Source organism: Ostrea edulis, chromosome 4, assembly GCF_947568905.1.
Source record: "Ostrea edulis chromosome 4, xbOstEdul1.1, whole genome shotgun sequence".
In the NCBI taxonomy this organism is placed as follows: Eukaryota; Metazoa; Mollusca; class Bivalvia; order Ostreida; family Ostreidae; genus Ostrea; species Ostrea edulis.
Genome location: NC_079167.1, coordinates 90,150,681 through 90,163,377, shown reverse-complemented (window position 1 = coordinate 90,163,377; position 12,697 = coordinate 90,150,681). Strand labels below are relative to the sequence as shown.

Genomic DNA, 12,697 nt, shown 5'->3' with positions numbered 1-12,697 from the left:
GCTTCTGCTATTCATTTACACTCCCCAATAACAAGAGCAAGCTAATGTCAGCATGGAGCAGAGGGAATTAAATGTTGTATTTTCGGTACAACTTAATTTCCAAGGAAAATTGTGCTGCACATTCTGTAACCATTATATATAGGGTCAGTCTTGGCATAAATTTTGTAATTCATTGTAATGGACTGGCAAGTCTAAATATTTTAACAATCGCAGTCATCCATCACCTCTCTGATTGGATGGTATCATGGTAGTGTCTCTTACTTGACCTTCAAATCTGTATTGACTTGAACAAGATCAATTTTTGGACATAAGTAGAATGATATTCTTACTACTTGTTTGCTTGCTTAGAATGTTAGAATGATTGTAACAGTATTTACACTGATCCCATCATGGTAGTGTTTTAAAGTCGGCATACCGTGCCTTAATATAAAGGGCAAATATAGTACATAAAAATTTTTTAAAAAAGAAATCTTACCTTACTTAATTTTGGGTAGATCTGTGATAGAAAGCTGCCTGAACTTCTCTTATATTCTTTGAGTTAGTTGGTTCAATTCATTATTAAAAAGATATATTTTACCCTCATTCTAAGAATTTGTGAAGCAGTATTTTTTTTAGCTCACCTAATTAGCCACAATTGGTGTTCAGATATCTGAAAGTCTTTGACTTTTTAAAATTTGAATCAAGAACCACCAGGGAACAGATTGTTGAATTTAAAGCATCCTTTTGTAATACAAAATGTACAGGTTTTAGATTTGTTCGTGCTAGGACATCCTTGTCCAGGATGGGGGCCATAATTGGGGATTCAAATTGTAGCATGGGTTTTCTATGGAAAAAATGATCCAAATTCTTCCTTTGAAAAGCTAGATGGTTACAGATTGTCTAATGAATATGCAATTATATCCCCATTTATTGTAGCTCTAGGTTTGTTCATAATATGCCCACTGAGATTCAAAAGTCTCCAGATAATCATAGGTACTTAATTTGTTCACTACATTCCTCTTGGTACTCAGGTGAGCAATTTAGCCCATGGGCCTCGTCTTTTTGATAGTCCATGTATTTTCCTGTTCGGAAGTGTTAAGCATGTGAAAACCTTGATATACTTTATTTAATCATTCATCCGATAATCTACTTGCTACTTATTAAATGAAAACTTTTCAGCAGAAAATCATCTGTGTTTTTAATTAAAATACCTTGAACTTCTAATGGCACATTAGAAGTTCAAGGTATTTTTTTTTCACAGAAGAGTCATATTTATTCTCATGCAAGGATGCAATAACCCACAAATTCATCTTGTCTTTTTTCTTGGTGACATTTACAATGTAGGGCATTGTGTTGTTGCATGTTCATCTGATGTATCTCTGTATTGGAAATGTACGCAGGAAATTCTACCCCAAAATCTTTGTTTGGATCACAGACACAATACCCATGTAAATTCGTGAAATGAAACTCATCAAGGTTTTTTATTTTTGTAGACTGCAAAATCCTTTGAACTGCATGACCAATTGCAGAGTTCTTATTCACAGAGCACAATGAGAGGAATTAATAATCACAAACTTTTTATTATCTTTGCATCAATAGGAAAATATTGGTAGCAAACTGTTAACTAACACCAGTTAATGAAAACAATAGTGAACAATAAAATAATGGACAAATATGAGGGGGACAACTACATCATTTTACAAATATTGAGATATATAACACAGATAAGATACGAATGGTGGGGGCGTGATCAAGATCCGTACATCACATGAGCTAGGTCATTGTAAATTGTGTTCATATAACTCTACAATATAGAAAACCTATTTTTACATCCAAAATTAACATTAGCTTTCAAAGTTACACTATGAAAAATAAAATATGTTATACAACAAGTTTGATCGAGAGAGAAAAATTATGAAATTTTAATCACTTATATAAAGGTTGGGTAATAAGAGGTGCCTGGGACACCTGTCAATATTCCGTGTTAATGTTGAGTGGTGAATTATTACACCAGATTATTGGGAACTGTAGGTAACAGGTTATACCAGGGACACTAGCAGTGTAGATAAATTTGACAAGATTACACAAGGAAGTTGACAATTTATTTTTTTTCCTTTCACATCTGTAGGTCACTGTTAAATGCCTGTGTGACGCATGATCTTTATGATATAATGAGCCAATACCAACAAGTTTCCGTTCAGTGCCCTATTATAAAATAGGTTGATTTCATAAAGACATGAAACCTATTTAAACTTCTTATAATAGTTGCCCACTTTGCATATTATCTACCTGAATATGTTGAAATGAAATACTTTGCATGGTGTTTTCACTATAGATTACTTACAGTAAACAACACTAATATGTGCGTCAAAGCAGCTGTTGACTAAATCTCGTTTACATACACATGAGATCAACAACAAAATTTTTTAAATAGTTTCTTCCAACTTTTTGGACAAACAATATATGAACTAAATGTACAAATTGAAATACAAATGATGAAAATAAATAAATCTCTGCCCTATAGTGTCATGAATTGAGTCAACCAGCTTTTAATTGGAATTGATATGCCTTCTGAAATAATAGAAAGTCATACTAAATAAAAATAGAAATACTTTTGGCCCATCTCCAAAGTTTTATCATTATTCACAATTTTTTTTTATATTTGATATATTTTCTATAGCAGTACAACTTTACACTGCAGATATAGATTACTTTTGTTTCAGTTTGAAGAAACGGGAAAGAAATGTAAAAGTTGATCGACCAAAAAGAAGGGAAAAAAATGAATAAAATAAAAACAAAATTGATATGAAGATTTCAACCTGGTAAGAGATTTTGATAAAGGTGAAGTTACAAACTGTTATAATCAAGCAAATACAATAATAAATCAAGGGGGATGGGGGGTAGAAGTACTGCTATACTGGCCATAAAAGACAACAAGTTTTAGGCACTGGGCACAATTGCCTCTATAAAGTGTACACACACAAAAATAAACCACTACAAGATCTCTAGGGTTCAAGTACGTGAACTTGTTCCCAGTCTACTATGTAAATAACGAACATGCAGTTGTTCATGAGGATGAACCCCTTTTGTCATGGGCCTGCAGCTTGTTCACAACACCAATCGACTAGCATTTTATTTGTTACATATTTCCCAGCTCTAACATACAGCTCAACATTGCCTGGGCTGTCTTGTCAACAAAAATACACAATGCTACGTAGCACTAGTATGCTAGATCCCCGTAGGCCGCGGTACTTGATGTCATATGAAGTGGACTTCACAATTTGGTGAGGAAAAACCTGTGAAGTGCGTTTATAGAGTGGTACCTGTGATACAGCATAGGGGACCTGGCTAGAAATGCATAATGTACTATCAGCAGTCATATCAAGTGCTCCAACAATTGACAATGGTCAAAAGTTGAACAGTGTAACAAAACAAAAAATGCCCTCATCTTTCTGATGCAGAATGGTTTCTAAAACCACCACAACAGAAAGACCATTAAAAACTAACAAATACATGTCAGTTTATGGGGGAAAACTGACCCAAGGTCACAGGAGACATCATCAGACAGCCACTGTTTCGTTCTTGAGATTTTTGTAAGAGTCTTTAGGGACCTGGTTCTCCGTGCGGAGACAATCTGCGACTGGTACGTTGTCAGATTTGTAAGTGCGCTCCTGCTTCCTTGGCCACTGGTAAGGACTCTGTGAAGTCCGTCTGTTCTTTCTGCGCTGCTTTTTCTCCTCCATCATCATCTTAAGATGCCTAACTTTGCTGCGTATATTGGTACTGTCCACTTCTGTATAGCTGGGGTCGTGAGTTCGTCTCTCTGTAAAACAAGCCACCCACTCGTTATATGGCTTGTGGTATTGATCAGGATGACTAAGATATATTGATTTCTATCACAGCATGCTGTGTAGGGACTCTTGCATTAAGCAAGTGTCCCACTAATGTTGGGAAATCCTAGTCAATGCTCTGTTCAATGGTTATAATATCCTTTCATATCTGGTCAAAATCATAATTGTGTGTAACTGAACCTTGTCCAGGTGTGCGTGCACACCTACAGATTTCCTGAAGAGTACATGAATTTATAATTACAATGCACTGAAGTGTGGTGACAAAAAGTTGTAATGGAACTCCTCAGTTCAATCAAGTTGTATGTGTATTCATTTGAAAAGAAGTATTGACTATTTTTAGAAGTGTCGATATGATTTAGTCACTTTTCCTACATGCAGTAGATTTTCCAGGTCATTGCACCCAAAAATTTTAAAACTGCAAGTCATGAATTTCTTTTTGAAATTCCAATTAATGTTTTTGCTACAGAGAAAACAGTGAAGCTTTTCTGTGTGCATGGTAATAAAAATTCCTGTATTCATTTAACTTCATTTGTTTTTAAAAGTTATCAGAGAAGATAACGTTGATATCGGTATTGTTTATTTTTTGGTTTTAGCAAAACAATTCACTATGGCAACCTACTTTCACATGTACTGATTTTCTTGGAAACTTTATTTTGGATCATGCTATGTCGTGAAGCCAACAGCATTTAATAACACAGAATTTATTTTTGTTTAAAGTGAATTCAGTATCCTAGTGCTAGAGTTAAATCCTTTGTCTGTGGTTTACAACAGTAATTTTACCACGGTTCAGGAAATTATTCTTACTGAATTTCATTAACTCTAATTACAATCATATTTAAAAAACCCTGTAACTTTATGTGGAGCATCATGATTTATTTCCCAAAAGCCCTGCTTTAATTTGATGCAGTTTTGACAGGTACTGCTTTTCTTATATTCTTTCAAAACTGTGAGCAAGGGCATTACTTTAAACTGGCAGCCGGTAATCCACAAGAATACTGACCTGTGAATTGTGAAGTGGTGGGTGACTTTTGTGGTTGATGGAGAAATGAATCTGGCTTGTGATGAGGGACTGCATTAAGGAGGTCATTCAGGATATGGATGATCGTTGTTAGGTCCCTTCGAGGTCGTCCTTCCACAGAATAGTTAGAGGGATCCAATGTCCCTGAAGACACACATCACAGTCATGCATTTAAATTATGAAAAGGGAACACAATACAAAGCATAGAGATGATGTTGAAATACTTAAAATTTCACTTCCACACTTTTTAAAATCCTTAGAAAAATTTTAAAGTTCAAATTCGAAGGAAACTGTTATGAAAATGTACAGAAGATACATTTGATAGGGGGTGGGGTAGGAATTTACCTGAGAATGTGCCGGAGTACATCCCTCGACCAAGGTCCTGTACACTCTCTATTACAGCACCGCGACATTCATGGCAAGAGTTGTCCACTACTTCCTGATTATAGCTAGGAGTTTGGCAATTCTGAAAATGGAGATCAGCTATTTTAAAAAATATTATCAAAGGATGTGTTTTCTAATTGAGGGTGGGTGTATTTGCACATATTTTGTGACAGAGGGTTGATGTATGTGCACATTTTATGAGGGAGGGTGTTTGTGGCAAATTGAACCATCTCTCTCTCTCCCCCCCCCCCCCCCCCCCCCCCCCCCCCCCCCCCCCCCCCCTCTGATTTGTCCTATACCATGAAAGGAATACCTATATTCATTAGTGATATCCCCAAAACTAATACTTGACTCATATATTGATATTGGTAGTATGTCTATAGCATAGTGACTCTATACATACATGTTAATGCAGGTGCCCTTAAGGTATAATGAACAGTATATTGACTAATCCTATGGAATTCAAGTCACGTTTATCGTTTTTCTAATCCTCGACACAGATTCCAAACTTCCTCATCTGACCTAGTATAAATCAATAGCGAGGCTTATTGAGAAATTGCGGTATTAAACATCTAATTGGTGTGGTAATTTTAATGAGAGAGAGAGGTGAAATCGATTGATGATTAATATTTCTGTAAACATGGCGGTGCACCAAGGTGTCCTACAAACAAACAAACATGGTAAGGTACTGTCTACTGTGTGGGTTGGTTAAGGGATATTGTGTGTGGGTAGGATCGTAGGCCTCGGGTCAACAAATGACAATATGTTGTCACCAGGCCGTGTTGTTTTTCAGAAGGGGATCATCTTCGTTTCTTCCTTCATGAGAAATAGCATAGTGTGTGCAGTAAGATATTTGACCCAAGATATTTTCTTGCCCGGCTGATAATGAAGAAAAAGCACGTTGTAAACCGAAGTGAACTTTGGGTTGTAGATAACGCCGACAAAGGCAAACAAAGGACATATCTGATTGAGCATAGTTTTTCACTTTATTTGTGTAATGTCTCACTTTTTCAGACTCGGGGAAACTCCGAAATTGATGAAGGTTGTAGGGAAATCCGTTGCTCCCTGCGTGTGGTATATAGGTAGGAGAGGGGACCTCTTGATGATCATGTACAGTCATGTTTTTGGGGGTTGGGAGCTGCACTGAAGAAGGGCGGGCTCGTTTTGCCCCAGTCTGTGTGGATAGTTGAAGTTGAATGAACATCATGTGGTCCCCCAGTCTCATGGCTAAGACCAGCGGTGCCCTTCCTGATAGGAACTCGCTTATCTGGAAAAGAGTCATATTGAAATCTTGAGTATAATCATGGTGTGTCTGCTTATCAGTACATGTATATGTTTGAGGTCACAGTGAACTGCGTGTTTCTTCAGCAGATCTCATCATGTGTTCGTCTGCTGAAGGATTTCGAAATGTTCACGGCTGTTGACCCATCATATCCATGGGTGTCCTCATTTGCGGTCACTCGATTAGTTTATCTTGCGGTCTTGTGGTATTTTGCAACTTCTCAATTGAACGATCTTATTATCCTTGGCATATTGATTAGCTTGATCAAAAATGACGAGACGTCATCTAATGTTGCGCAACTCTACAGAAAGTTACGAGAAACCATGTACTGTTTCGCAACTCAACAGCTGTATGAAAAGTTTTGTGATTGGGAGAATATGAAATTGCAAAATGCATCTCCTCACCAGATTTATTGCAAAACTAAACGATGTACAGTGACCTACATATTAATAAAATTGAGGTGTCGCAATGACAGGTTAATAAATATTTTAACAAACCAAATTTAGACTTTAAATGCAAACCAGGTCTCGCTCCAACGGCAGCATCAGACATTAGTTAGACATAATATGCAAATTAAGGTAAAGTTCGACATAAAAAGTTCAACAACTTTAATGTCAAATGAAAATAGAAATGAAACGAAAAAGAAATTGCTTACAAGAAACTTGATAGGCGAATCGCTCACGAACATTTACGTAGTAGGTCGACGCGCAGATGTAACTTGTGTACGCAGAGGGTTAGTGAAGTGCTGCGATTGCATAAATCTAAAACACAGGTTTCCTACACTTTAAGTCCTAGAACATATTGGGTTTTTGTCACTTTCTTGCCAAGGATCCTGTTACACGAAGGTTATATAACTATAACTGACGGTTATATAACGTTAACCGCCCGTTAAAAGTTTATTAACCTTTGTGCAACTAGGTCCAGGTGTACAAGTTCGACACTTACCTGTGAATCCGTTAGACTTTCTAAAGCTTGCATAACCCCACTCTCTTTTTTATGAAACTGTAAGAATAGAAATTCAATATCAAAAACTGTCAAATATTACGAATGCTAAATTTTATATAAGATGTTGAGTAGTGCTGAGTTCCAATACAGTATTGTGTTGAGGACATGACGTACCGAGAGGCCAGCTTCCATGTTTGGGATAAGTGTCAATGCACTGCCCTCGTGAATGTCGTAATCTCTCAGGAAACCATGTTTTATGTTCCTAAATTAGAAATTAAAAAATTGTACACAAATTAATCTTTGTCTCTTGTGAAGTCGATAAATGTGCTGATGTTTGGGAGGTTGGGCGCAAAAGTTTGTTGATTGCAATTTTTAAGTTTTTTTTTCTGTTGACAAGGTTGAAGCTGAAGAAATTCCGACACAGATTGCTGCAAAAACCATCTTTAATTTTCTGAGAGTGAAGTAGATAAATGTCTCATTGTTGAGATTACAAGATCAATTCCCCATGAACCCAATGCATGTATTCAAAACCTTGGCAACTGCTAGTAAGATGCATAAAATCGTGTTTTGGAAGTATGCAGGTATATTAGATTTTAGTCTCCCTAATTCGTTGTTCGTATTTCGTCAATTATGGTGAAAATTATTGAATATGTAACCTTGATTAGATAAGATTTGCAATTAACAGCTGAATGTATCTGAGGGAAATGTTGCGGACCCGCCCTGTCTAGATAGACCTGGTCGTTAATTAAAAATTGATCATTAGGCTTATGTTTCTGACATATCATACTTATGTGAAGGATCGAGGTCGAAGAATCAAGTGAATGTGCGTCACGGGCCCGGCATTACACGAAAATGCAATTCAATTACAGAGAAGCTTTATTTATTGGAGGGACAATCAATACTTGACAAACCATGTTATGCCCCGCACGTAACGTGCATTCATTGACTTTTGGTGTTCGGGGTTTTAGGATGAATTGACGTCATCATAAGTGTAAAAGCCATGTCGGGGAAAATGGATCAAAGATGTTTTTTTCTCTCTCTCTCTTAAAACATTTTTCGTTGTTAGCCTCCAACAATCTTATCCTCCTCAATATCTCGCAGGACAATAATCTTCTGCTCTCCTCCCAGTTCGTGGGAGGCTTGTTTTGCGTTTAGCCATTGATTTCACTGATGGACCTTTTAAGGATACTAAATCTGCATATTAAGAGGTTTTTGGGTTCTTTTGATGGGAATATTGCTTTGGTCAGTTCACTCTGTAGATCACACTAGATTTAGCTTGTGGGCGTTCAGTGCGTGCTTCAAAAATCAAGTTCTTGAGTATGGTTTTTTTTGGTTGACATTTATTTGGCACGATTGCAACTTTTATTTACTGTTAATGTATGTCTAACCATACAATATATCTATACAAACGTTCGCTTCATTTAAATGACATTTAATTCGCTGGTTTTATTTTGGGAGGCTTTTGTAAGGTGCACAGTTGAATGCTTGGTTAGCATGCAAGTCTGACTGCCGTTTAATTAGCGACTAGAGTGTGGGCGGAATGAACCTTTGTTTCGGAAAACTCGACACATTGCTTGCCGATCAGTAACCCCTTATTTAAATTTTGTGCTTCCATTTCTCCTTCATATTTAAATGCGTACACCATTACCTCAAGTATGCGCTACAGAAACTCAGGTGTCGCTCAGACGGCCCGAACATTTTATGAGGTCGTTAATCTTTATACCTTGCTTCCGTATATATATAATAGGTACGCAAGTTTGTGTTAAAGAATGTGCGTAGGAGTCGCGTTTTGAAAGCGAAAACATCATTCCTAGTCGAAAATATTGACTTTCTCCGGTAGTCAAAAATATTATTTAAATCTAGCTATCTATATACATATTCAACACACTTCCAATTAAAAAATCTCCTCAGAACACGAAGTCCTGTATGATAAGTTCCCGTAACATGCCCTTCCTCGTGTTTGGTGGAATAAGATTAATCTAGCAATCAAATAATATCGCACCCCTTGTGTATATTCCCCCTAGTTATTATTTGTTGATCGTTTAAATATGTATGAAGCTGCACTTGCGGTTAAAAGTTCAAACCACAAATATGCTTCATAGCGTTGTACAGACTTTCCGATTCTCTCTCTTTATCTAGCTTCCGTATACTGACTCTTGGTGTTCGATATATAAAAAAAAAAAAAAAAATACGAGAGGGGAAAATGGGTTAGTATGTCTTGGTGCTAACCGCTGTTCGTTTGTGAAAGACTAACAGTGAAAGTCCCCGAGTTTGACATTTCGAACAGACGTCATCGTGTTGATTAAAAGGTTTCCGAAGGATTTCCGTCTTGTGCAAGATTTGCGATAACCTTCCATCTGACTAAAGCGATAGTATATTCGCCCGTATCCAGGTACATACGTATCACCTGATTTAACATTTTTGTTGTTATTATTGAATCTAGGTATCTAGGAATACATTTTGCCAAAGAAGGAAACAATTAAGTATTCTGAGAACTCGATAAACCCCTTGATGATTTGAAGGAGAGAGTCTATTGATCTTCATTATCTCGCTGGTCCATTCTTTTAACAAAATTTCTTCGTGTTACTGTAATGCCGTTACGTTAGATTACTGTAAAAATAAAATAAATGAATATCTCTCTCCACTAGAATTTTGTCTCTGGTGGGTATTGAAATAACGAACAATGGTGGTTAGCATGTTAAGCCAACCTTGGTTTGAAAGATCGTTTTTGTACACGAATTATTTCGTTTGTCGTATTTAATTTAATGTTCCTAACGTTTATGGGAAAAATAAATTGTATTTCCTCATATATGTGCATCAGGTACTATCCCGTGATATCGAGAAATAAACTAATTATAAGTTCAAAATATGCATACATGCATTTATTTGATTAAGTGCGATTTAATAGCATAGTTCAAATACGATATTGTATACAGCTTTTTTGTTTATACTCTGTAATTGAATATGGAGCCGTAAGGCTGAAAGCCAATAAGCAATACAATACGATAACACATTTCGATAAAAAAAAAAATTATTTTTTTTCTCTCTGAGATCCACGGCTTGACCATGCTGGGATCGATACAGTGATGGGATCGTAAGAAATCCCGATCGACTTTACAACAATGCAAAGGTGCTTGGCATCGCACGGTTTACAAATACAAGCATCCTCTGACCACAATAATTGGTTTGAAAGTCGATCGAACATTGCTTCGGACATCTTATATATGAACGTGCTAGTTCGCGGTCATCCCCGCAATAAGTAATGGCAAACTGGGACAGGCAATTCGTGAGGAGATGTGGGCGACTGACGCTTTGAGAAGGGCTCCATATCAACTTCTATGAATAATAGTTTATCTATTTCGCTTCCGGTGACTGGTTAAGACTTTACAGATACAATGTACCAAGGTCATTGAGAGAGAGAGTTTGAGTTTCTAAAGGCAACCAATCAGATCTATGGTATATTACTTTTTATTTGTAAGTGTCAAAGTGCAGTTTAAGTTGGTTTTTTCCCCCTTCAGATTGTTCAACTCCTCCAAGTTATACGAGGAAGTCCTAAAATTTATGACAATTATGGTACCCTGTTTTAAATGGCGATCTTGCAGCTGTTTTTCTTATTCATCACCTGTCGGAGTTCACGACCGTACAACTGCGTAGGCCAAACTGTTGACCTACTGAATTTATACTTGACATACCTATCTTTGTACTAGTTCTAACACCTCCGCGGTTTGTAATTATCTCATAGCTCGATATACATACAAGATAATCTAACCTCCACTTAAAACGGGAATGTTTAAAATCTTTGTGGTCTAGTTATTTGTGTAGTGAAGGCTTGTTATACCATTAAAAGAAGGGGATCACGATTTTGGTTCTGGTCGATTAGACGTCAACCATAAAGTATGGTGTCTTGCGTGGGTGCAGGGGTACTGTCAAAATATAATGCACCGCCAATGATTGATGTGATCATGTATATATATATAAAAAAAAATGACAATGTTAGCTGCGTAGGTAACGAAGATTCGTAACTTTTCGCCCCCTCCTACTAGAGCTTGCAAAGCTCGAAAATACAGTTGTATATGCCTTTGTGAGTAAATTGAAGACAGAGAATACATTAGGACAATCGGATACCAACAGGTCACTCTAACGCTGTATATATTTTTTTTAATTGAATGGAGCTTTGACTGTTGATCTATAATGCACACATATATTTAATTTGCTTTACAGTTTATCAGAAGACGGGTAATTCTGCAAAACTTACTTATTTTGATGAAGAAGTGTAATCCTTTCTCGGTGAATACTAAACATCCTGGATAAGGTCCATTTCAGTCCCTGCACAGTTTCGTCTTGGGACACCCGAACTTCAAAATTCCCCCCAGTTGCAGGTCGAATAAATATTTTATAAGAGTTCATCTCTGAAAATTCCATGGCACTAATCCTGGAGAGTTTGCCCTGCTCTTTAAGGTAAAAAAAAAAATCCCCCTTTTTTCCAAAGGAATTTTGATATAGTAAACCAAGCAACACAGAACACACTTGGTTTTGACCTAGTTAAATTGTTTCTTGCCGGAGGCAGGAAAAAAAGAAGAGCGAAATGTCCGCAAGTCGTGTGTTCCCCTCAATCTCTAGTCTTAAACTGAATTTCCTTCATATAAACAAACGTATATAAACCTGTCTTCCTTCATCGAAAATGGACTCGCCCGTTAAGTGTACTATCAAACGTGAAAACCGCATTCTACGTCAATGAAAGGAAAGTCACGTGGTCCTTTGTTTTTCTCAATGAACACAGCGCTCAGCCAGTAGAAATCGATGCAGTTCAGAGTGATGCTGAGTGCGCCCATGTCGTACTATTATGAATCATAATGAATAGGATGGATTTTATTCTTTTATGAGGACTCAAGTTATTTTTTTTTTAAAGTGCAGAGAAGTGTGAAGATTTTAAATATACAGAGAAAATTGATATTGTAACATTTGGACTTGGTTGACACCGGTCGTACCTCGTACCCCGTAATTTTATACGCTGTTTTGAAATTAGTGTCAGAAAATATTTTATTATTGAAATATTTTGATATTTTGTCAGACTAATTTAATACAAAGAGTATACAACATCTGAAAACAGATATTCTGGTAGAGCACGAGCCTAAATGAAGTAGTAGGGGGATAGACAAAGACGATTACTCGTGGTCTTTGGAAGTATATGTACTTACAAAAAAAAATTCCCGAGAAAAATACTGCTGTATTTGCTTT

General features: G+C 36.7%; 1 protein-coding gene across 1 annotated transcript; it reads right to left on the bottom strand.

Moving 5' to 3' along the window:
- Positions 1-1,539: 1,539 nt before the first annotated feature.
- On the bottom strand, positions 1,540-12,172 carry LOC125668414 (midnolin-A-like). The gene is made up of 7 exons (XM_048902568.2): positions 11,715-12,172; positions 7,634-7,721; positions 7,460-7,516; positions 6,239-6,499; positions 5,194-5,314; positions 4,831-4,992; positions 1,540-3,802 (listed from the first exon to the last, which is right to left on the bottom strand). Exons 1-7 carry the CDS (start codon positions 11,879-11,881, stop codon positions 3,540-3,542), a joined length of 1,119 nt encoding a protein of 372 aa, XP_048758525.1. The 5' UTR covers positions 11,882-12,172; the 3' UTR covers positions 1,540-3,539.
- Positions 12,173-12,697: the final 525 nt, after the last annotated feature.

Bases quoted from the DNA above. Each gene is read 5' to 3' on its own strand.
- LOC125668414 (XM_048902568.2), bottom strand. From the start codon at position 11,881: ATGGAATTTTCAGAGATGAACTCTTATAAAATATTTATTCGACCTGCA. The intron at 7,722-11,714 runs GTAAGTTTTGCA...TTTCTAATTTAG, and splicing joins ACACTTCTTCATCAAAATAA to GAACATAAAACATGGTTTCC. The intron at 3,803-4,830 runs GTCAGTATTCTT...CTTGTTTTACAG, and splicing joins CACCACTTCACAATTCACAG to AGAGACGAACTCACGACCCC.